The sequence below is a fragment of the Musa acuminata genome, chromosome BXJ1-6 (assembly GCF_036884655.1).
Source record: "Musa acuminata AAA Group cultivar baxijiao chromosome BXJ1-6, Cavendish_Baxijiao_AAA, whole genome shotgun sequence".
NCBI lineage: Eukaryota > Viridiplantae > Streptophyta > Magnoliopsida > Zingiberales > Musaceae > Musa > Musa acuminata.
The window spans coordinates 19,517,881-19,543,866 of NC_088332.1; the positions used below are offsets into that span (position 1 = coordinate 19,517,881).

The 25,986-nt window shown below is 34.8% G+C and overlaps 3 protein-coding genes across 4 annotated transcripts; 2 read left to right on the plus strand and 1 right to left on the minus strand.

Moving 5' to 3' along the window:
* Nucleotides 1-373: 373 nt before the first annotated feature.
* Nucleotides 374-8,311, minus strand: LOC135676597 (high mobility group B protein 9-like). Of its 2 annotated transcripts, none has more exons than XM_065187954.1 (7): nt 8,214-8,311; nt 7,604-7,822; nt 5,462-5,540; nt 2,050-2,209; nt 1,855-1,965; nt 1,140-1,501; nt 374-1,025 (listed from the first exon to the last, which is right to left on the minus strand). In XM_065187954.1, exons 2-7 carry the CDS (start codon nt 7,807-7,809, stop codon nt 654-656), a joined length of 1,290 nt encoding a protein of 429 aa, XP_065044026.1. In that variant the 5' UTR covers nt 7,810-7,822; nt 8,214-8,311; the 3' UTR covers nt 374-653. The 2 variants fall into 2 exon arrangements, with proteins under 2 accessions (XP_065044026.1, XP_065044027.1); XM_065187955.1 differs by having other exon boundaries at nt 510-1,025; nt 8,158-8,215.
* Nucleotides 8,312-9,906: 1,595 nt separating this feature from the next.
* LOC135676599 (cysteine proteinase 1-like) lies at nt 9,907-20,995 on the plus strand. The gene is made up of 4 exons (XM_065187956.1): nt 9,907-10,410; nt 10,504-10,623; nt 19,911-20,157; nt 20,530-20,995. The coding sequence occupies exons 1-4, from the start codon at nt 9,940-9,942 to the stop codon at nt 20,796-20,798; spliced, it is 1,107 nt and encodes a 368-aa protein (XP_065044028.1). The 5' UTR covers nt 9,907-9,939; the 3' UTR covers nt 20,799-20,995.
* A 548-nt stretch (nt 20,996-21,543) lies between these two features.
* On the plus strand, nt 21,544-25,413 carry LOC103988665 (uncharacterized). The gene is made up of 2 exons (XM_009407268.3): nt 21,544-21,720; nt 24,944-25,413. The coding sequence occupies exon 2, from the start codon at nt 24,946-24,948 to the stop codon at nt 25,180-25,182; it is 237 nt and encodes a 78-aa protein (XP_009405543.1). The 5' UTR covers nt 21,544-21,720; nt 24,944-24,945; the 3' UTR covers nt 25,183-25,413.
* The last annotated feature ends 573 nt before the right edge of the window (nt 25,414-25,986 follow it).

A 25,986-nucleotide genomic window follows, 5' to 3' on the forward strand; every position in this document is an offset into this window, starting at 1 on the left:
CGTGTAATGATGCTAAAACTTCAATTAATATTAAACTCCAATATAAAACAATGCCCGCCAGTTTCAAATCTCCAACGCTCATTGGATATTTGATGCTATATTAAAAATGTGGATTTCATTTCTAATATCTATATTTTAGATATTGAAAAAAATATTTATGGCTATTCAAACCAATCGGTAATGGTTGTTGACTAAACTAAGCATCCTTCTACTGGAACCGAAATAATTCAACTCGGCATACAACGGAGACTACTGATTACAATATAACTTAAAGCTCGATCGATGTATTAACTTAGAATCGAGTGGTTAAGGAAGTCGATGACGACCGATGGCCTCCAAGTGGAGAATGTTGTGCTAGAAGAAGAGCAGCAAGTAGAGAGAAGATGGTAGATAACGATTTAAGCAATTACAAACATATAAACATTAAGCTAAACAACATGCCCGTAGACAAACTGACGGAATCAAGTCAAGTTTACAGTGACATGTGATGCAGATCATACAAAACCCACCTGTCCAGAGTTGACGACTCCGGTTTTCTGTTTTTCTTGCATGCACTGATGGAAGATGGAAGAAAAAAGAAAACAAAACCAATCTATTCCAGTGATCTCATCGCCTGCTAAAAATTAGCTGCTATGTCAAGTCTCATGCTTAAATTATGCACCGTTCCCCAATTTCTCATCCTCTCTTCTCCGTAACTCGAACCGATCTTCCTCTTTTAAAGTCTCCGCCAAGCAAGCGGATTCAATAGCACTTCTATCAAGAGACCTCCCCATTTCTGAGTCGTCGTGTGAACTTTCACCATCAGAATCACTGTCGTCAGAACTGAAACAATCCTCATCTGTTACATTCACATCGTTATCAACCTTCTGAGATTTTGTGTCGGTTTGTCCTGCCATCATGGGTTGAACGGGAAGCTGCTGGATCGGCGACAGATTAGTATGTTGACCTGCTTTTACTCTCTCATTGTAGACTGCCATTTCATTTTTATACCTCTCTTTGTCCTTCAAACCTCTCTCCTGATACACCTGAGATTTTAACAAGGTCGTCGATAATGAGTAACTTATCACATTGGACCAGAATCGAGAACCTGCTTTTAGTACTAAAAAAGGAAATCTGAGTAAATGTTCTCAGGGTCTTACAGCTTTTTCAGTTTCAGTTAGCCCATTCCACCGGACACCAATGATTCTACTGATTTCTCTGTCTCTCCCAGGATGAAGTGGCTTAAGCCTGGCATGCTGCTCGGCGAAAAAGAAATTGTAGCCACTCCTATTGGGTTTTGGATGATTGGGGTCTAGCATGCTGAGCTTCTTCCGACACCTCCGCTGGCGGGGGCTCCTCAAATTACTCTCATCAGCACACACCAAAGGCCATGGAGCTTGGTCAGAAATATGATAAAGGACACCTTTAAGTTTCTCTGAGCCAACAGTAACTGTCACAAAATAGCCATGCTCGAATTTTCCATCAATTACTCCTACAACAGGAGGATATGTTGGAGAAGAACCTACAGTTGTGAAAGAATCAGATTAGTAATCTTTGCAGAAATGTAAATGTCTGCAAAAAGGTTGCCAAAAGATTAGTAATCTTGTTTTCTTTTTCATTTTTTTTCTTTTCTGCTGGATATTAGCAAAGCATGATGCAGAACTACAAAAAAGGAAAAAAAAAAAAACCTATGTCAAACTATCACCTTTTTTTGTTCTTTTGATCTCAAGCTTCATGACATGTGAAAATGCTTGACAGTCATCTCAAAAAAACAGTAACAATCATCTCAATATCTCAAACAATCATTAATGAGACATGTTACTGTTACCTGACTACTGATATTACAGATTAGTAAATGGCTTTAAACAAACTCACCACTGTTTCTTCTTCGTTTGTGAAGAGCAGCCTGAGCCTCAGGATGTGATTTCACAGGTTCGACCAACTTTTGGGATGAAACTGAAGTAGTTGAAGAAGTGTTCGAAGGAACTGTAATTTAAATGTACAGCTTGATGAAGTAAAGAGAAGAGCAGAGAAAAGTTAGAAGTAGCTGACAATTTGACATGTACAAACCATTGGGAAGGTTCCATCCTTGTGAACCAAACAAATAGATCTGCTCATAATGCTGTAACAAGGACAAGTAGTACTTGCGAAGAACAAAAGATGCATTTGTTGCGGTAGAAGGAAAACTAAAAGCAGCAGTTACTTCTCTCCATCTTCTCTCTGCAATTACCTGCATTTAAGTAATGTACTTATTCCTATTAAAAAATTTCTTATGTGCATATAAAGTCTCAATTTAAATCATTATAATTATATAAAAAATTCTTGGACTAACTTATTAAGTTTAAGTTGGAGGGAAATGATGCTCATATTCAGATGTTTCCCTTCCACATGGGAAGAAAATCTTCCAACTTTTTTTTTTTAATTTTGCACAATGTGAAAATTGTACTTGAAGGTCAAATCCTTTGGCTTTACGTTGTAGTATCCCATAAATTTAAACTTTATAAAATAATGATATCTTGCGTTATGCAAATCTTTTTCCCCTGGACCATCAGGGAATTTTGGAACTGTTGGTAGCACAATCGTCATTAAATAAAACAATAGATAGCACTTCTAATTGTAAAGCAGATATTTCGGATGTCTCCAAAGTTAATATTTACAATTGGGTATCTTCAAGTTAGGTAGAAGGTAATCTGAAGTTCCTAAAATACTTCAGCATAATACACCAGCTCATTACAACACCAAAAGAGTCTTTAAGCCCCAACTACTTGAGATTGGCTAAATGAAACATTCACATGCATTCAGCTCAGTCAATTAAACCAACTAAAAACTAGGGATGTTTAGGCTGAACAGGGCCAGATTACAGTCAACCAAAAGTAGAGCCAGACTTGGTCCAAGTACAACCCTAGTCATGCCTTGGTCCACATACAACCCTAGTCGCAAGATTTTGCCAGGTTCTATTCGAAAATATTCTTCCAAACTAGATCGAAGGTTAAAGGTTTACCACTTTCATCGAGAGTCTCATATATTGTTTTTATGCCAAGAAAAGTGGAGTTATGTTTGTGGCTAAGACACAGAAAGAGAAAGATACAGCTCTATTGATTCTGCATATTGCAACTGACAGAAGAGAAATAAAGCAGAAAATGACTAATGAAAAGACTGATATCATTTAAGCCTGATCGTGAAGGCTAAAGGCTGTCTTGCAAAATCTTTACTTAGCAACTTTTGTACAATAATTTTCACTGCATAAAAATGTTTTACTAAAGGCTTTGGTAAAAGCTTGATCGATGAACTTAGATGGGACTATTGCTATTTATAGGAGTTAATTAAGTAAATTAATGTTAAAAATTTGAAGTTCCCTTTCAGCCAAGTTTTTTCTTACCCAATCTACCACCACCTGTCTGCCATTACCATAATGGGGTAAGAAAGGCAAAAACAGAGCGTATGTATTCAGGATCTCGTAAGAGAAGATTATGAGAGGACAGTCAGATAATGTCTGATGTCGTAAATGTAACAATAAGTATCTCTATTATGTTTAGTTGTTCAAAAATTTCATCCCCCACAATATTCAAATGATGCAGGAGAAGTGCTCTTGTACCAATCTAATGCAGGACGAAAGCATAAACTGGCAAAGAAATTTTTTTCTTAGGTTTTGACAGTTATGTAATAATGAAGATATAAGAGAAAACAATTAAGATATTATACTCAATCTAACTCTGTGATTAACTCCCAGGATGCATGTCTCACCTATAAAGAATGGAACCATATCATCGAGAAACAAATCATTCACACATAAAAAACACTTTTTATTTTCTCAATCATTCTTTGATGTTCTTATTCACAATCCCATTCCCTCTTTCTATCAAACATGGTACAAGAAGAAAAGAAAGACTACAAAAATATAGAAAATACAATAAAAAATTTATCTCTTGTATCAACGCATATCAATCATTTCTTCTGTCTTTTGATAAGACATATTTTGATAATTATTGACAAATAACTTATTGCTAAGATATTTGATTGACAAGTTCTCTTAAAGTTTCCTTACGATAAAATCTTTTTCATGTGTAGAATCTTGAATAAATAATTTGAGACTCCAATCAAGCCCAAAATTTATCTCCCTTTTCATTTGGAATCTTCAATCAAGCTTACAATTTTTGTCCTCCCATTTTATTCAATAAAATAGAATATCAAAATGGTACCACATCACTTGCATAATGTAGTACTTCAGTTTTGTATATTATCTTTCAAGAGTCTAGAACATGGTAAAGATCTAAAATTTTAATTCTTTGGTTATTGCAATATAAAAGAATGTTTCTTTCAGTTTTGATATATAAGTTTCCACTCTATGTAATTGGTTCATATTAGTGTTCTAGCTAGTGGATATCGATTTGCCATCAATGAAAGATTCATGCATCTTTATCTATATTCTACAACTGACTATTCCCATGGATCCATTTCACATAAAATCATCTTTCCTGATAGTATTGGCAGAATGACTACCATTTCAATGTTGCTATTAAGGGATGCCAATGCACAACAGTGTAGACTTTTGAATACATAAAATGCAACAACACATCATGTTGGGCCTCCATGTAAACTAACATGTATTGGCATCAGCGTTTTTGACATTGCACACTACAAATGTTACATTCTTGAAACATTAAAAACCCCTCAAGTACGAACTTTGGTACTGTCAGCACCCTCAAAGAGCTTATATTGATTATAGTACAGAGACAAATTGGGCTCACCAAAGCATGGCAAACCACTAGCTGGGTTAAGTCTATAACTTAATGTAACAATCCTAAGGATTTGAGTTAGGCATGTTTAACAACACTTCCAGTTTCTATTCTCTGATTTTCAAGATAAAAGCTGAGGACATCTAGCATCAAACCCTTTCAATGATATCTTTTGTCTTATGTTCTATAAAATTGCATCTCTTATTTTTAGACTAAGACCAAAATCTTGCTAAGCAGGGTTTGAGGTAATTATACAAAGTCTTGTCCTTGCACACAAGGATCACAACTTCAACCCTTCACACCAATTTTATAAAGGAGCAATCTTACTGCACAAACTTCATATGCCTAAGACCAAATTCTTCCTGCATCGATAATTGCAAGAAATAGAAATAGAAAAAGACGAACCACCCCCACCAACAATTTCATAGAAATTGGAAGTGAATAGAAAAAAGATCCTGGTCTAAGATGGAAAAAGCATAATCAATACAATATATGCTCCAGGCCCTGTTATCAATTTTGTTGACTTATTTAGCACTTTAAACTCTATATTATTCGGCTTGCAAATATTATCCATAAATAATAAATTAATACTGAAATAAAAGTCTCTTGTATTAAAATTTTTAACAGATAAAAACATTCAGAACATATCAAGACATGTTATGATCAAAATAACAAGCAACTAAACTTGTATGGAAATGCAAAAATACAAATAAACTAATAAACTAATTACTGAGCTAGATCCTCACCTTTTCAATACCACCTCGAGAAGTTACTTCAACAAAAAGTCGATGAAGATCAAGACCCTTTCCTCCTATGATTGGGACCCTTGGAAGAAAGAAACAACATCAATCATAATGTTAAAGATAGATTGGTACATCAAGAGCATTATATCACCCAACTAAAATCCTTTGGAAAATGTTAGGAGGTTAAGCTTGACATGCAAGTGTAATTAATAGAGCAGCTTATCTAAATACCATTAGACTGTAGCATCGCACCTACCAAAGATGCAAATTATGGACCTTGTTCGTTTGGATGCATGATTATAGACTCTTTAGTAAGATCAAGTATATATATATATATTTTTAAACATTTTATCTAGATTTATATAGCATCACATCAATAAGTTCACGTTGAGTTCTCCAACACTATCGATTGCTAACAGAACTAAGACCAGAACACATGGCTACACAAGAGAAACATGAAAATATGCAGAATATGGAGAACGTAAAATTTTTCACTGAAGCATTCCACACATCATGAGTGCAACTAGTACCTACATCCTGAGTTGATGGGATAAAGAGTAACAAAAAATAAGCATGTTGCTGCAGCAATCCCAAATGACAAAGTTAATCAAAATCTTATCAAGTAAACCTTGTGAGTAGGGTTAAACCAGTTAGAGCACTGTGTATACCAACTCCGGCTCAACTTCAGGACAGTACAATTGTTAGACAACCTATCAAGGGCCTCAACCCCATATCTCGTGTATCCTTCTCAGATGGAATTATATGCCTAACATTCAGTTTGACTGCCATTATTAGTGTCAATGAGAATCCTTAGATATCTAGGATGACATCACAAAGAAAAATGACATGTAGGAAAAACTAAGTTGCAAGGCACAAGTTGTAATGACAAGTTGAACCATGGAGTTCTCTGAATTGGCATACCAAACTGACAGATTTAGGCTCATCCAACTACTTAAGAATATAAATTATTGTGCATGTGAATCCCTGAAAAACTAGTGCCAATGACTTTAATGACTTCTAACATGTTTTATAAAATTCTTAATTTTTTTCTTGTAAGCTACAGTGGGTTTTGCGTCAATAAACCTTCCCAACAAATTGGAAAGGGGTCATTGGATGCATGAGGGTAAAAAAGCATACAGAATGAGTTTAGCATATAGATTTAAAAACCTTACATCATTAAATAGCAACTGTTGTATCAATTGCAGAAATTGTTCAATATATATCACCACAAATAAGTCATAAAGAGATTGTTTATTGTTTGCCCATGACTACTGACTCAGAGGAACCAAATTGCTGCAGTGAACAAGGACAGAGATGTGGATAGTTGAAACGAACAGCTTGACTTATTCAGAGAACTTTATCTAGAAAACCAAATTGACTTTACCCAGAAAGCTTAACTGCCCATGTTTGTAAAATTGAGCACATATAAGAGATGTAAACATAAGCAATCAGATACTATAGTTTAAAATGTTTGGGTCCTACCACATATGGCTGACATTTGAAGTCCATTTCTAGTGGCGATATAATTTTGGTGGGAGCAGTTGAATGGAAGTTTGAGCTAGGATATTCAACTCCCAAATCATACAAAAGGAAAAAATTAACAGCATTAAACTTGTGCTTAGTTGTACCAAACCAGCATCCAGCATAATCCTTCCAATGAAGGTTCTGACCACACTGAATACTGATCAAGATAGTCAAGGTTGCCCACAAGTTTGATCTTCTAAAGGAATAGTTATGTCTGTTTATCATATGCGGGCATAAATTTTAAGTGACCATCACTAGGCAAAGAAGCCCCGGACTTACAGCCGACATATCTGACGAAGCTGACACACTTACAATATAGAAACGGAACCAACACGTGCAAGTGCAGAAAGAGGCCCGTATCTCTCTGTGTATACTGATCTAATGAGTCTAAACAACAGCATAGGGAGGTCCAAGAACGCAATGTTGAAGGGATCAAATGACAATAAATTTTGAGATTCATAAATAGACTATGCATTATTTTCTTAAAGAGCAGATGTGGACATCCATCAATAAGTTAACAAGACCTAGCACTTAGTCTATATTCTAGGCCTCGAAATTGAAGCAGAGCAAAGTAGCATGAGAGCAAAAACAGGGTTGAGAAGCAGACAAAGCGAGACTCACATGAACTTTGTTCCCATTTCAGCATGCAGCTTCATAAGAGTATCCTTGAACAACTCCGGATCAGCGACGACATCCTCGTACTTGGCCAGAGGCTTAGGGTACGCACGGTAGTTCGCACCAGGCTCCAAACCCTCCTTGGAATCAGACCTCATCACCTCCTTCCTCTTCTCCGAATCCCTCTCGGCAACTCCATCATTCATCTCCATCGCACATCAGTATCTGCACCCAGGGAATAAATCCATTTCTGCATTCTCAGATCAAACCCTCCGAGCAAACATCAAATCGGTAAACCTAAACCGATCACAACAGAAAAGAAGGAAGACGGAGTGAAGCAGATGAAGCACGATTTGCTTCATTTGGGATTATTTTTTGTTTTTCACACATCAATCTCCGCCCCCCCCCCACCCCAACAAAAAAGGTTTAAGCAAAGAAGAGAGGGAAAACGAACTCATTACATGGCACACAATAATAAAAGCATTAAGCACCGTTTTTATGTTATCTTCCACCCCAATCATCCTAAAAAAAACGAAAAAGAAAAGAAAAAGCGAGCATACACGAAGCAAGCAGAAAAAGGGACATATTATATTATTCTCAGATGGCGAGAGATTACCATTATCGTTACCCAAAGAAAGAGAGGATGAATAATAATATAAGGATGGAAGAAGATGAGGGCGAATGCAGCGACGGATCTTTTTATGGTGTATGAATTAGTAAATGGTTATTATTATTATCATTATTATTAGGGGAAAGAAGAGAGAGAGAGGGAGAGGCACGTGGCGGCGAAGGCACCCGAAGATGAGCCCGGATTCCTAAGACGCTGCGAGGGGGCGTACGTTTGGGTGCCCGTGACAGGGACGGACGGACGAGATGGCTCGGCGAGCGGTCCGCCCGAAGCAATCCGAGAGCCCCATTAATTGTGCGATGCTGATCCATCAAATTAGGGCATCTCGGTGCTTTGCCCTATAATTCAAGATCAGTATAAACATTGAGATATCTCATTATGGCTTTTGTCAATTTCTATTCAGAAAATTCAGATTAATTACCATTATCCATATTTATGATTTACTACCAGTTTGGTTTTTCACACAAAGATATATAAATATCTTAAAATTTGTAATTATTATAAGTTATTAAAAATAGATTAATGTTACTTCAAAAAACAATTTGATCAACCCATCGAAAGAAACCATTTATTCACAAACAAAAATCAAAACATGAGTCATACGAGGGGAAGTTAGGTTTAAAAAAGCAAAGGTGTTTGTTGACCACAACCAAAAGTCAAAGCTCCAGTCGACGGAGATAAACCACAATGGCTTATTATAGGAAAGATTATATTTTAAAGCTCAAAGCGTTCACCGATCTGACCAACGTGCTGCGTGATCACTTCTTTTCCTTGTTTTTTCTAAAGCAATAAGAAGTAGCTTTCGCTAGCTAGTTTCTCTCAAATTAATTTCCAGAGGAATAATAGATTAGGAGAACATCAAATGCATCAATTGAGAATATGTAAGAATAAGAGGAATCAATATCCCAAACGACAGCACCATTCAACAGAAGAGTGGAAGTAGATCTCTAGCAAATATTAGAAATTAATTAATTAATTAGAACTAAGTTAAAACTGCATCGTGAAAGTAAATTAATTAATTAATTAAATTAATTATATAATAAATTGTAGGAATTCTGCCCATATAAATACCTTCCTAATTAATAGATTAAACTACTGGGGCAGTCCTTTTAAGTTGGGATTGTTACGCCAAGTCGATCCTAAACTTTATTGTTAGGAAACTATTATAGTTCGATTTTGGTTAAGATAAAGAATTATTTTGTCATTTATCGTCGATCTCAATAATAAAAAATAAATTATAATTACAATCAACTTTCTTGTCGTTATTGTTTTTAAAACACATATGACATTGACATGGAATAATAAATTTTGAAGATATCAACTGTATTAGTAAAAGTCTCAACTATTAAAAGTAAGCTCTTATGATTAAATCGAAATATTTGCCAACACCTTATTTTGTAGACTTTGACAAATAAATATATAAAAAAAATGTCATTTTTAATGAAACACATTCGACGCTGAAACTAATTAAGTAAAGCGGACGACTTGAGTACCAGAAAGCCAAAACTTCTTCTCCCAAAAGAAACAGAAAATATTCGTTACTAAAAAATTAATGGTTGGACGTGAACACAGATCACGCCGGGAGCGAAATCCTCGCGCTACACGTTGCACTCACCGCATGGCCATCACTCCGCCAACTCCGTCACACGGGCGAAAGCATATTAATATCATACTGTTCGTCCGTATTGAGAAGAAATAGAAGAGCCCACTATCGATGGATGACCGCTTCCTCTCCCTTCTCCTCCTCCTCCTCCTCCTTCCGGCCATCGCCGCCTCTACCGCGGCCTATTCGACGTCCGATGGCATTGAGGATCCGTTGATACGGCAGGTGGTGCAGGATGCGGAAGGGGAGCTGACGGCGCTGGACGCGGAGGTCCACTTCGCCAGATTCATCAAGCGGTTCAGGAAGACGTACGCCGACACTGAGGAGCGAGCCCGCCGGTTCGCCGTGTTCAGGGCCAACCTGCTCCGGGCTAGGAGGCACCAGCTCCTCGATCCCACCGCCGTCCACGGCGTCACCAAGTTCTCCGACCTTACCCCCTCCGAGTTCCGCCGCGCCTACCTCGGCCTCCGCGGCCCGACCTTCGTGTCTTCGTCCCACGACGCGCCAATCCTTCCGACCAACGACCTTCCTGAGAACTTCGACTGGAGGGATCATGGTGCCGTCACCCCGGTCAAAAATCAGGTCCTTTGTCGTCTCTGATTTCCCCCCCCTTTTATTGGTTGAAATATTTAATCTGATAAATCAACTCTTCTCTGTGATGTTTTTTTCTTTTAGGGTTCTTGCGGATCATGCTGGTCCTTCAGCGCTGCCGGGGCTTTAGAAGGGGCGCACTTTCTCACGACTGGTAAGTTGGAGAGCCTCAGCGAGCAGCAGCTTGTCGATTGCGACCATGAGGTATGAATTCTGCCTCTCGATCGCCGTTCTTACTTTAGACCTAATCCTCATTTTATTTCTCATTTTATCACATGAGGTCCTAAAAACTGGTAGGGGTAATTGAAATTTTATGGACTGTGTTATGAACACCACCTGAAATTCTGCGGTCCATATTCTGACACAAGATATGATTTATCGGAAATTATCAAGTCTCGAATGAGGACTGCAAGTTTATTTCCTTTTATCAATATTTTGGTTTTGAATTTAAGGAAGCAGATGAGGCATACGTTCATTAATTTCTTTTTTCGATTGAACATACCATGCGCGCCGTTGGATATGCAATACCTGAGTTAAATGCTGAATTAACATGAGCCTGGAACTGTATACTTGGTTAGGAGCGTAGATGCCCTGCTATAGAATTTGTGGTCTTGGATGATGAGTGATATTAATTCTCCCCGTTGTTTGCTTAAATGTATATTTCATTTCCTACATTAATTAATATCTTTAAAATACCTGTATGATGCATGAGCAAACAATTGAAGATGCTTGCATATATATATATATATATATATATATATATATATATGTATATATATATGGCTCATCTAATTGCCTTTGTGAAGTGGAGGGATAGAGCAAGTAAGTTATCTCTGTTAGATTATATGATCTTATCTAATTCGGTAAAATATATTATAGATTTGATTGAATCCCGATGAAGGTTATCAGTTAATAGAAAGGAAGTTCAATTATGATAGGAGTCCTTAGGAAATATCTTGGTGGGAGGGACTCTCCTATTTACTTATACTTGACCCTCTGTTCTCGCCTATAAATAAAAAATGATTTTCTAAGGACACATGACATTATTGAAAGATTACATATCTTCTCTCATCTCCCTTTAGTCGCGTGAGCCTATTATTAAGAGATTACTTATCTTTTATTATCCTTAATCTATCGATCATAGTGGTCTTGTGAAATATAGGAAGAGAAGAGATGGTCGGTCTAGTTCTCCTTGCACATCGACATCATTGTGGTTTTTGAATCCCAAGACGATGCCCCTACATATTAGATAAAGGTTTTTCTGAATGGTATCGAAAGTTACGCATAATAACTCTAATATATTGTTATTTGATTTTAATGTTGGCATTAAATATTTTCACATAATAGTAGCTTATTATGGTTTTCTATGTTTACAATTGGTATCAGAGCCAGGTTTTTTGAAATCAAATACCTCATATCTGTTTACGAGCATCCTTCGCTTGCGAAAAGGTGTTATTTGATTTTGATTTACTATGCTTGAATGATCCATGTATATTGTCGATCTGCCTTGTTATTTAATCCATCCTGTCACTTGCTTATGGGCGATGGGAGGTTTCTTGCATTTGATCAATAGACCACTATCGACAACTTGTTGTCGATGATAGTATTGTTGAGGGCGATAGTTTTTGATGGTTGTCTGCCCAATCGCGAGCAGCGACTAGGTATGCAATTGAAGCACCATGGGATGCAACAACCCTACGATGGCTACAGTGGCTGCGCAACATCGTTGTGTGCGGTGGCTGCGATGATTGCAGCAATACCGTTGTGGCGACATCTTCTGGTCGCGGTCGTTGCCATTAGACGCTGAACACCAATGGCTGTTGTGGGCGTAAGCGTGTGCACGACCGTGCCACAGTGACGGTAGGGTCGTCGGGCGGCGTGTATGCATAGTCGCATCACGACGACCATGGGGGTCACCCGGTGGTGTGTGCACATAGCCACACATGGGCACAGCGACACAAAACCCCACCGACGGTAGTACTATTACCACTGTAGGTGGTAGCAGGCGCTACGCAATAGGCGGCGCACTAGCGACGACTGCACACTGCGGCCACCGCATGCCTCGCATAGCGGCAACAACAGTAAAAGAATTAGGGTTTTAATTTTAAAATTATGATTTTACCCTTATAAATCTTATTAATTCTAATTTATATCTTTTTGATAGTTTTGTCCTTTAGAAACTTTATAATTCAACTATATATCCTATTAAAATTATAGTTTGACCCTTAAGAAATTAAGAATTTCTGACTTATGTCCTCAATTAAAAAATTAACTAGTATGATATATTCTTAATGAAATATTTTTATTGGATTTTGACTACTTGATTGGATTTAGATTTGATCAATCAAGTTTTGATTGAATACAGGGAAAGTTAAAATTTTGATTAATTTTTAACTTTGATCAATTTTAATTTGTGACTTACTTAATTGGGCTGATATTTAGCCTAATTCTGGGCTTGCCTAACCAAATAAGGTTAATTGGTCTAATTCAAGGTTCTATACAGAATTAAAAAATATATAAATTATGGTCTTCTTTTATAGTTTTCTCATGTGACATATTGATAAAATTTTGCATATGATAAATAAAAATTTAATTATTATTCTTGAATACTTATTTGGTTATTCACATACATATGTTTGAAATTATGAAATAATATTTATTTTTCACATAAAGACATGATTTATCATGATTATAGTTATCATATGAGTTCTTTTTTATATTAATTTAAGGTTCAATAATTATTATGATTATTATTGAACTATTTTGGTATATATTAAATTAAAGGATATTATTATTTGTAACTTATATCCCTAAGTTTTATTTGACTAGTAGCTACCAAAATACTCTAAGAATAATAAGTACTTTATTGGTTTCAAGCACATTGAGATAAAACATTTGGTGGTTAGAGAAAAAGTTTAGAAACGATAAATATCAATTGAGAACCTTAGTACCATATTAATGATTGTTGATCCATTTATTAAAGCTTTATAATCTAAAATTTTTAACTAACATATTTTTACAGTGGGGCTTGTGAGTAAGCCATAAAAGATATGGTAATGCATATTTAGGTGGATGCTATTATTGATATATTTTTTGCTTAATAAAATTTATTTATTTTTGCTATCTTGTTTATGTTTATATTTATGCATGTTATAGTTAAATGTAATTACAAAATTATCTTGAAAAAAATAAATTACAAGGATCATTATGGACTATTTTAGGAAAAACTAATAGTATCGTAGTACATAGAAGATAGTATGACATTGATGACTTATAATCATTATGACTTGCATTGGTAGTTGAACTTAATGAAGTATTATTGTGTTTATTGGACTTATTGACTTGTTTTAAAATTCATGATCGTATATAAAATATTTTTTAAAATTTTTAAAATCTAATTAGGTAAAATTATTTTTCAAATAAATTTGTTTTGTTTATTTTTTATTTTGAATTTCTTTTATATCTTACTAATTGATGAGTTAAGTGGGAGAATGCTTGATTATGTGATCTTTTTTAATTATGTAAGATATATTATAGATCTGAATGAATTCTAATAATGGTTATCGGTTAATAGAAAGGAAATCCAATTATGACAGGATTACTTCCTAGACCCTTTACTCTCACCTATAAATAGATAAGACCTTCTAACGACTCAACGTGGAGACATAGATACGTGACATTATTAAGAGGTTACATGTCTTCTCTCATCTCCCCTTAGTTATGTGAGCTAGTCATTGAGAGATTGTAGATCTTTTCTCATCTCCTCTTATCTCTAATCCATCGATCATATTGGTCCTGTGAAGGATAGGAGCGAGTCTAGTTCTCCTTGTAGATCGACATCACTGTGATTTTTGGATTCGAGGGCGATGTCCTTGTAGATCGGATAAAGGTTTTTCTTGATGGCATAGAAAGATATGCATCGTAAATCTGATCTACTATTATTTGATTTTAATTCTAACATTAAAATTTTTCATATAACAGTAACATATTATGATTTTTATGCTTTCACTCTCTTTACCTTACATCTTTGTCACTTGCATTCTAACTTATATTATCCAATATGCTAATGTGTTTTCACCTCTCAATATTCATCTCTCTCTAGTTTTTGTCCTGTCTTGTATACCCTCTATGATATCTTTCTATCATACATCTTTTTTATTCCCCATATGCATACCATACAGGCCATTGACTTTTTCTACTCCCTTCACCCTCTTAATTTCGTGAGGTATTTTGGTGTGTTATAATAGAGCACAGGTACTTAGTGGCAATAACTATCAATTACTAGACACGTGGTGGCTATTTTGGCCTAATCTTGATAATAACAAAACTCTTTGCTTTTTAAGTAGATAGCTTTGCTATAAGCATTATCTTCATATGGTAAAAGTAGGAAACATTTTCAACCATGGAATATAGATAAAAATTACTTTCGGCATATATTCTTGATAGATTTTTACAAATTGGTTTGGCATTTATTTGCATATCATGAGAAGAAATCATAGGTATTCTTTCCCTTTCATATTTTCTCAAAGCTATCAATTATGGTTGACAACGACAAAACTTTTTGCTTTTTAAGTAGATGGCTTTGCTATAAGCATTATCTTCATATGGTAAAAGTAGGAAGCATTTTCAACCATGGAATATAGATAAAAAATTACTTACGACATATATTCTTGATAGATATTTACAAATTGGTTTGGCATTTATTTGCTCATCATGAGAAGAAATCATAGGTATTCTCTCCCTTTCATATTTTCTCAAAGTTATCAATTATGGTTGTTCTATAAGATTATTAGTGGCAATATCAACATTACATGAGAGTTTATCAATATTATTTTATTCACCCTCATTAATTCGTTTAATGATTTGAAGAAAATAATAAAGGAGTATCAATCAGTATCTCTTTGTTATTAAAATTAATCGTTTAATATTTTTCACTCTCACTAATTTTGTTATTTTTTTAAAATTTTATATTACTAGATTCTATCATTCTCATAATATGATTTAAGGTAATAAAATATGTATCTCTTAGATTATTTTAGATAATTAATAAAATATGTAAAAAATAATTATTGGATTCAATTTCTTTTCATGTGAATTAAAGACTCTTATCTCTATAGAATAATCTCAGATATATAGTAGTCTTAAATTGAGTTTTTTACCCCCTCATAACTCAAATGAAGTTGATAAAACTGACTTACTAGGAACCTTATTCTAGATATACATAGTTGTCCGAAAAGTTTTACCTCACATCAACTCAAGTATAGAGGAATAATTTGTCATGCTCTTAATTATGTCTATAAGAGTATGATTATATCTTTCGGTAATGTCATTCTGTTGTGGCACGCCTAGTAAAATATATTAAGCATAAATACCATTTTTTTATGAATCTAACAAAAGAGTAAGGATTTTGACTTAACTTATCATATCTGCATAAAATTCATCACCCCTGTCAAATATGATAATTTTAATTTTTTTGTTTAATTGTCTCTTGACTTTATTTATATATATCTTAAGAATGTGAACAACTTGAGACTTTTCATGTGTTAAATATACAGTCATATCTTGATAGATTATCTATAAATGAAGTGATCCATAGATATCAGTATAAATAATCTTAAGTTCTTTACTTGTGGTATTTTTCTTTATGTGCTTAGTTTGTTTTCTTTTGATGCAATCTCTATGTAAACATAAAAACAAGTGAAGTTTAAATCTTTCAAAATATTATCTTTCATTAATCTTTTAATTCTTATTTTTGGAATATGTCTCAAACATCATTGAAACTACGTTTCAATCTAACATTTGATTGTAGGGTTACCAATGTCTTTGTAGACTTAAGATTTAAATTAATTTTATACAAATCATTACACAAAATTTTAAAATTAATTTTTATTTAATTATAACTATATTGAGTTTACTATTATTAAAAAAAAGATATTATTTTAACTTATCAATTCTAGATAGAGAAACTAAATTCTTAAAACTAGTTGGAACATATCATATATTCGTAAGATCTATCAAATGACCTGTCTTTAGGCATAGGTGATTATTTCCCACTATTATCACTTTCGTTTTGAGATAATTTCCTTTAACGATTAATCTTTTATGTTATTTTGGTTTTCGGGTTGTAAGAAATATCTACATATTATTGATAACATGAGTTGGAGCACTAGAATCAATCCACCAAATATTAGATGGAATCTTTGTAATATTTGATTCGAAATATACAAATGTCAAGTTTATACTTTTTTTTTATGAATCGAACTTTACATTTAATGCAGTCCTTTTTTATATATCATTTCCTCCTACAAAAGCACTTTACTATGAAGGCTTTCTTTTCATTAGTTTGCTTACTACTTTTAGACCCGATAAATTTATTTGGTGGGTGACGCTTTAACCTATTTTTCTTGTTACCAGTTCCTTGAATTGTAAAAATATTCTAAGATTTTTTTTGTTATAATCTTAATTCTTCTTGAACACACATATTAGTCAGCTCATTCAAGTCTTATTTATCCTTATTTGTACTATAGTTAATCTTGAATGAGTCAAATTGAGAAGGAATATAATTAAAAATGAATTACATGAGGAAAAACTCATTTACATTCATGCCTAATGGTTTAAGTTTCGTAGCCTTGTCAGTTATATTAAAAATATGATTTGAATCCCTCAAGTGTCATCATACTGAGTCGTAATTAGCTCTTTTATTAATGTGTTATTTAATGACGTATCAACAGATTTAAACCTGTCTACGATAGCTCTTAAATATTCCTATGCACTAGTTGTATAGGGTAATGAAGTCTTGATATTATTTATAATTGTGATTTTTATAAATATTAGACTGAGCTTATTAGATCTTTCCGAAACATTCATTTCATTAATTTGTTCTATAGTACTTTCATCAATCAAGTCTGTGGGTCTTATGCTAGGTCAAAATCTAATATGCCAAATATGAATTGCATATGCTATAACTATTCTAAATAGTTTAAACGTATAGAAACACTAGAAGCATGAGAGTGTAAGGAAGGAAGTATCACCATAAAACATAAAACAACAGTAATGCTTTTAGTTTTCAAAATATAATGGACAATTGATATCATTCATATTAAACCTTTGGATGAAATATTAATATATTCAGTGTTCACTCAAAAATTATTTATAGAGAAATAATACTATATTTGTGGAATAGTATTGCTATATTTGAGTATACAATATTAAATTGTAAAGATACGTGAAATAATATATTCTATCCCATCACATATTATTCGAAATAGATTCTCCTTTGAGATTATCTAAATCTCTTAATTATATATGCTATTGTGAATATTATTTTTTAATATTATTTAGAATTATTTTTTTAATATAATTTTATAAGTTATTAGTTAAGGCCACTTTGGTGGTTACAAAACTAATATAATAATATAGAATATATTTTAAAATATTTTATAAATATCAAAACATTTATTGTAATTCATACTAGGCTAGTTTGATAGTTAGATAAGACCTAAAGATATAAGTTACATATAATATTCACTAAATTTTTTATTAAACTAATTTATATAAAAATAGTTCAATAATAATAAACATAATAATCATAATAATTATTGAACATTAATCAGTGTAAAGAGAACTTGTAATTATAATAAAACATAAATCATACCTTTATATAAAAATAAGATATTATTTCATAAATTTTCTTTTGTGTTCATATATTTAAAGGCTACATAAATTTACAAAATAATAATTAAAATATTTAATAACATAAACAATTAATCTTAACAATAATAAATTATGTCACATGAATTAAAATAGAATATTTATGATTTATTTTTCCATTTAATTTTGATAAAAAATAGTTATCAGATTTTATGACATAATTTTATTATTATTGAATTATGGGTATTGAGATAATATTGTCAAATCAGAAGGGCAAAGCCATAAACAGAGGATATCAATAAAAAAAATCAATTTCATGAGGGTAAAACAAGAATCTTGCGACAAAGGGCATAAGTTAAAAATATTTGATTATCAAAGGGTAGAATTGAAATTAAGGACATTGATTGGAATCAATAGAATTTAGAAGGGTAAATTTGACTTTTAATGAGTGGAAGCCCTAAACCCTCCTTCCTCTCAACTCAGCTACTGTAACCTCTTTCCTACAGTGCAAATTTTCATCGATATTATCCTCTCCGTGACCAACAACCACTTAACTATGGTGTGGTAATGATCGGTGCTCACAGTAGGTTGTCGCCCACCGGCCAAGACAACCGTCCCCCGAAGGCAGTAGCGTCATAACCACGGTAGGGCTAGCAACCATTGGAGGTCGTCGCCCACAGGCATCTATGCTGTGCCGTCTGCTGATGTTGTCGTGGCTACCTTCACTACCTTGTGATCGCTAGTCAAGGCTAGCGCCCAAGGACCACGACCATAGATATAATAGCGACGCCCAATAGGGCTGCTGCTTACAATCGGTAGCCACAGTGGGCCATTGCCATCGCTGGGTTACTGCACACAACAATTGTCACTATATGCAACGCTGCCATCGGTGCAATAGATGCCCGTAGCATGGTCAGCAACTAAAGCAAGTCGTCGCCTAATTGAACAATTCCAACGACGGCAAGCTATCGAAGGCAATCCACCATCCAAATAAGGGTAGCATGCTTTCCAACTTAATTTCACCCATGTTATAGTGCTCGCAAGTAGGCGATAGGATGGACGAGATAGGAAAACATATCAATAACACCCTTTCGCAAGTGAAGGGTGCTCACAAATAGATCCAAATACAAAATAGATCTTTTATACTTTTATGATCGGACGTATTTTTAATTTCAAAATAGCAGACTCTAATACCAATTGTAAGTATAAAAACTTTAATCAGACTTTTGTTATGCGAAAAAACTTAATACCAAGAACTGTAATCAAATAACCATATATCGAAAATTAGATGTGCACACTTTTCAATGCCATTCAGGAAATTTTTTTGGTTCGTAGAGTGTAGTCCGTAATTCGATCCATAAGCAGCAACAACACAAATTAACTTGTGCCATATTGTATTATCACAAGTCTTAGGAGGTCCTATCTATTTATAGACGAGAGAAGAGGGTATAGAATAAGCAATTAGGAATCTCTTATCTCCTAAAGAATTTTACTAAAAGTAGTTTTCTTTTTTATTTGCTGATAACTGTAATCAAAATCCAATTAGATCTATAATATTTCTTAATTAAATAGGTTCATATAATCTGACAAAGGGTCCAAGATCATATCAACCGTTAGATCATTAGTTCTAAACAGTGATTGGTCTTTTGACCAAATGAAAAATGATATCTTTTTGTTGACTCAACAATAGCTGTGCTATCCTTTTCTTTTGTTACTTTTGGCTTCTTGATATCTATGATTCTGCACTATTGGGACTCGACATCTAGCTAATATCTTAGTGAACTCCTTGTTATCTCCTATGAATGTGTCTAATATTAAAAAAAAAAAAAACTGTTTGGCAGTGTGATGCTTCGGAACCAGATTCATGTGATCAAGGATGCAATGGTGGTCTGATGACAACTGCATTTGAGTACTTGCTAAAATCCGGTGGGCTCGAGCGTGAGGAAGATTATCCTTATACTGGGTCTGACCGTGGTGCCTGCAAATTTGATATATCCAAAATAGCTGCCTCAGTTGGGAATTTCAGCATTGTCTCCATTGAAGAAGATCAAATTGCTGCTAACCTGGTGAAACATGGTCCTCTTGCAGGTGGATAATGATCTGCTAATTTTCATATCATAAGTTGGACATTAGGAGACTAACTACATCATATAAATACATCAAATGCAGTGACTCGTAAACCTAAAAAGTTGGCATATAAGCCTTTTAATATGATAGTACTGAATTTTAGAACTTTAATTTGCTGATAAGTTATTGAAGTTGAATGTCATTTATCAATTGATTTGGACATTGTCGATCAAGACATCTGTTTTATATATGTGATAAGAAACACTGTTAACTTCCGTGTTTTGAGTAGCTCATAACATGCAAACTTGCAATTAAATTTAATCATAAATATTATTTGCTCTTATTTCTTATGATAATGAAATTGGATGCTCATATATCTGTATCCTTTTGCAGTGGGTATAAATGCGGTGTTCATGCAGACATACGTCCACGGTGTTTCATGCCCTTACATTTGCGGGAAGCATTTGAATCACGGAGTCCTTCTGGTGGGCTATGGCTCTGCTGGTTATGCTCCAGCTCGATTCAAGGAAAAGTCCTACTGGATCATCAAGAACTCATGGGGTGAGAACTGGGGAGAGAATGGGTATTATAAGATCTGCAGAGGTCGGAATATATGTGGTGTAGACTCGATGGTCTCTTCAGTTACTGCCATTCGCAATTAACAATACTGGTCCGGCAATACCTGGCTGCTGGACACATAGTATGATGCATGTTTTCTTGCAAACAGCTGCTTTAAAGCATACGCTTTATGTGTTATTCTGACCGTGTACTCAATTTGGGGTCTGGGAACTGCATGACTATTGTATGCCATAAGCCATACTCAGTTGTATGCAATATATACTCAATGACAGTTGTAATCTCTCTAATGTGTCTTGTATCGGTCGCTACGTTCGATCTACTAGACGCTTGAAAGCAACTCACTTGAGACCCCTACATGTACTGATCATAGCCATCTATTTTTCAAGTTTTATATATACAATATGCCAATTTGATATTACAAAGTTTGCGTTCGAATATCATATAGCAGCGGTTCTTAGGTTTGTGTTTAGTTAAGCTAAAAGTAGATCTATTTGTCTACAAAAAAAATGATATGCGGATGTGAGAGGACTAAGTTTGTGTTCGATGTCATATACTTAAGCTTGTGCTAAAACCAGACAATACGTAACAAAAGATACGCATCAATCTAATGCACCCACCCACTCGGGTTCCAGTTCTGGATGCCGGTAGGCCCGTCAGTCGAAGGCCTCAACCCCTGGCCAAACCGAACCCGATCCATGCATTTAATGGATCCCGCTAAATAGATCGGGTCTGTCAACATTGTCTACCCGAACCGGTCACTCAACGGCCTAACGGGTCGTGTTAAATGGACCGGGTCTGTTAGCGTAGTCTATTATGATCCGTTCTATTCACACCTTCTCTCTGGTCCCGTCCTCCGCGCTTTCTCTGCCGTCTGCGTCCGGATTCGTATCGATCGAGGTAGGAAGGTCTCCACGCTTTCCTTGCGATCTGCGTCCGGACTCTTCCATTTCGATCGAGGGAGGAAGGTCTTCTCGTCAGCGAACCACTTGAACCCTAAATTCCCAGGTTCTGATCTTCAGCCCTCTTTTGTTTGTCGATCCCAGCCAATTAGATCGATCGGATATTTCTCTTTTTCCTCATTTGCTTAATTTTCTTTTGCCGTGTTTGTATTTCCGTGGAGATCGGATTAAGTGGTGTTGGTATGCTGTGTACTGAGGATACCTGCTCTCAGGGAACCTATCAGTCCAAACTAACAAATCCATATTCAGATCATGGAGATATTCTTTATCACAGAGATTAGACGGTAGAGTTCTTCTTACAGTGCTTTCACCACGAGCATCGAAGCTTGCGTCGTATCCTCGAACTGTTAGTTTTGTATCTTTGCCCCTTTGAATTGTGCTAATTCGTTCGTGCCAAAGGTACCGAGCAAAGGCTTCTAAAACAGTTCTTAGTCCTACATGGCTAAGTCGTAATTATGTGGATGATGTGTCCAATTTAAGGCTTTACCTAAAAAAGCATTGCAAGTCATAAGGTACCACAAGGAAAAGATTTGTTTTTTGATTACTTCAATTGCTATCAAGGGTAGGGTGAAGAAAGTTAAAAAAAAAGGATCTTAGAGCTCCACTGGAAACAGATCTGAGAGGGAAAAGGGCAATGACAGCTTTCATTGCAAGTGGCATTACTTGTTAAATTCTCTGCATAAGTTTTGTCTCTTTGAGTTTTAGCTCCCTGAACAGATTATTTAAGGGGATAATGCAAATAGTTCAAAAGTTGGAAAGGATGTGAGACTGACAGGAGAAGGATGCAGTTGAAGCTGACTGAGGTCACCAAGTAGAGGATGCTATCTTGTTAAACTTGGACCGTGTCCACTGTGAGCAATTTAGTTACAGGTTATAATGTAATTTGTCTTTGTAATTTTCTTTTCATGATAACTTCAATAGGAGTTAGGACTGATCTGGCATCACTCTCCGCTACTGTAGGGGATGTGATTACTCCCATGAATTATACAGAACTTTACTATCATTACATTTTGAAAATATTTGGTTCAAGAATATGTCACTTAGTGGCATGCCTTATTTAGCCATCACAATTGAGGACTTTATTGCATCAATTTTTTGGGTAAAAGTTCTCTTTTAGGGTTGCATCAAACAAGTGAAATATGTCAAGCAACATTGGTCAGAGATTGCATCTCGGAAGTTAGGGTCTGAAGCATTCATCTTAAAAAACTTTATGATTTGTGGATAAAGAGTGGATGACATATCACATGTACGGGAGAAAGGAATGAAAATATGGTGATTGGCATTAGATGTCTAGGAGAGTACACACCAATGATGTCATTATATTTAAGAGATGAACTTGCAGACATGAAACTAGAAGATAGTGGCGCTTGAGGAGCATGGAAATGCAGAGTGATTTTTTCGTAAACAATTTGCACAAAATGATAAAATATGTTTTCTACAAGGTGAATATTCCCACATTAATCTGTTTGCTTCTCAAAAACATCATTATAGATAAGGCCTTTGAAACTTCAAATACAACTGTGCTGTCAGATTCTATTTTCTGGTGTGTAAGTTGACTGATTTGCTGTCAGATTCATTCGAGTTTCATATTTATTTAAAGACAAAGTTAATCAGGGAACGAGTTCTGGATCATTTGAGATAAGTTTGTTGCGTGAACCAGAGTCATTTTGGTTCTTGATGAGGATGCAACTCATTGGGTGGGTTATGTCTAGTCCTATCCTACTGGATCGTAGGTTGCTAAGAGCGTGTTGGACTAGGTTAGAACTATTAAGCAAAGTCATGGCAGATTGAGTTGGATCTGATTTCTAAGATGGGACCTCTTTTGAGTTAGCAGTTAGCAGGAGAGAGATAACGTGGTTGATTATTGGCTGCCAACAGTTTCCCTTGTTAATAATACACATGGTCCAGATTATTGATGATAGTTGATACTGATATTCCTGCAGAAGCCGCAGTAGCTGATATCATAGTGAATCAGAAATGTTTTTTTACTCTGGTTTTAGCACCAATATTTATTCTACTACTCCATCGTTCTTTAGCATGCCGCAAAGAACTTAAGATAATTTAATGAAGGTAGTGTTGAACCTACTTATGAACTCTTTGCATTATGCCCTCTGGTAGTATTGCACTATTAGGGCATAATTGCAAAGAGTTCATACTACTCCATCCTCCAATTATGATTTTTAATCTCTGGTCAGTTATCATGACTACACTGTAGGATTGGTGGTGGTAGAATTGTCTATCATGGAGCACAAAACCATTCTTGGATGATGATGGTGATATGCATTGTCAATGCTCTAATCTCTTTAGGTCTAACTACTAAATTATTTTCGGTAAACCATGTTTCTGTCTATTGATATCTCATCAAGAACTAAAGATACTATAACACCAACAACAACAACAAAACTGTAAGTCCCAACTATTTGGGGTCAGCTATATTGATCTTTTGCTGCTATTGAGATCTGTAAAAAAACTTAAGACACTACTAATGGGATATTCTCTTTCTCTTATCTGAGCATTCTTGTTATACTAGTTAACAGTCACGCTAGGATTTGGTGATCTTCATATAGTCTATTGATTCTACATTCATCTTTATGATGGGTAGCATTGATCCTCTGGTAGTCATAATTGATATGTTAATAGAATACATTAATCGTTAGAAGTTGGTTGTTTGATAACTTACAAGGTGTAGTGGATGTTTTGTGAATACTTTAGTCTGTGCAAGTTGTTGGTGGTATTAAATGCCACTGGGAGTATATTGTGTTCCTAGATTCAACTGTTCTTATATGTAACCAATTCTTGGTGAGTTAAGTTTGTGCACTTTTGCCAATATGAGATTATCTGTTGTTCTCATTGTTCTCCACTACCAAGTGCATGTTGGATTCCCATTCTTAGTTGCAATTAGCTTTTCCTGGATTTCAGTAGCTCTTGGATCTTAGTTCATTCATGTCAATGAGTTGATCATTTATGTCATTGAGTTGACTATTCTGTAAGCTTGAATATGTTTGATTAGTAGATCTTCCTAGAAAATTGAATTCACAATTTAGTTATTGTTAAGACCCCCATTTTGTTTGACCTTCTCTTTAGAAAATGGTGTATTAAATGGGAATCGTTGTCTTTGATGTGTAACCTAGGAGTCTAATTTTACCCTCATTTCTGCTGAAAGTATTAGCGGCTTAAGGAATAACTACTTTATGATCGACAAGCACCTCAAGAATCAAAGCATCAAGATGCTACTGCTTTTACAGTCGCAAAGTATTGTGCTTTTTCAGGCATGGGCCTTTGGACATTGCTCGAGGGCCTTTTGCTCCTTGCAAATGCATTGGCGATACTGAACGAGGACAGGTTCCTTGCTCCCAGGGGATGGAACTTCAATGAAGTCTCAGGAGCTGCCAGAGCCAAGTCATTGAAGGGGCAACTAATAGGGCTCATTTACGCAACCCAGTATCTGAGAGTTCCACTAATAATTCTGAATGCCATCACCATTCTCGTGAAACTGGTTTCGGGTTAGCATGTAATGAACTTGGTCACATAGTCTTTGTGGTCTGCTTTCCTCGGAGCCATTTTTGTCCCTCAGGTGACTTTGTAGGTACACCATATAATAATTGGTCGGTCATTTTCTAGAATCTAGTCTTCGTATATATATCCTTGGAGATGCTAGAAAATCTATGCACGTCAAAGTTAAATTTCTCATCACAACTGGAGTTAAAACTGTATACTAAATAAGATTTCATTTCTTGTACGTGTGTTTGGAAGAGATTCATCATTTTTTGATCTTTAATCGACATCTATATTCATTAGAAGGTTTAGATTGTGATTGGGGTAAATTAGGTTGTATGACTGATGGTTATCGTGATTCAATACTTCTTAAGCCCATAAAATTGGTCCAAAAATTGATTTGCAAAGGTGCCAAAAGATTTTTGGCCTCGCAACTCCATAATAATGGTTTTATTTAAGAGAGTAATTAATGATGCATTTGAAAATACATTTAAAATGGTTCAATACACATTTCAAATGTAAATTAGTGTTTAGTTGTTACGTGGGAAATGCTCAAATGTTGATGTTACATCAGGATAGCATTTGCATTTCAATATTTGTAGGATGTTAATATAATTTTTTAAAATTTTAAATATATTTTATGATTTCATCTAAAATTATAAGATTATCAAAATGATTTAGTGAAAAATCAATGTGATTTATATTTTTTATTAAGTGAAATTTTATTTATTTATTTATATTTATTTATATGATTAAATTTTTTATTTATTATATATTTGGGCCATATGAATTTTTTTTATAAGATTACGTACATATT

What these genes read in the sequence shown, in the direction of transcription:
- LOC135676599 (XM_065187956.1), top strand. Translation starts at nt 9,940, where the DNA reads ATGGATGACCGCTTCCTCTCCCTTCTCCTCCTCCTCCTCCTCCTTCCG. An exon ending in TCACCCCGGTCAAAAATCAG is followed by an intron (nt 10,411 to 10,503) that starts GTCCTTTGTCGT and finishes TTTTTCTTTTAG; the next exon opens with GGTTCTTGCGGATCATGCTG. An exon ending in GAAACATGGTCCTCTTGCAG is followed by an intron (nt 20,158 to 20,529) that starts GTGGATAATGAT and finishes ATCCTTTTGCAG; the next exon opens with TGGGTATAAATGCGGTGTTC.
- LOC103988665 (XM_009407268.3), top strand. Translation starts at nt 24,946, where the DNA reads ATGGGCCTTTGGACATTGCTCGAGGGCCTTTTGCTCCTTGCAAATGCA.
- LOC135676597 (XM_065187954.1), bottom strand. Translation starts at nt 7,809, where the DNA reads ATGGAGATGAATGATGGAGTTGCCGAGAGGGATTCGGAGAAGAGGAAG. An exon ending in CAAACGAAGAAGAAACAGTG is followed by an intron (nt 1,502 to 1,854) that starts GTGAGTTTGTTT and finishes TCACAACTGTAG; the next exon opens with GTTCTTCTCCAACATATCCT. An exon ending in TAACTGAAACTGAAAAAGCT is followed by an intron (nt 1,026 to 1,139) that starts GTAAGACCCTGA and finishes TTAAAATCTCAG; the next exon opens with GTGTATCAGGAGAGAGGTTT.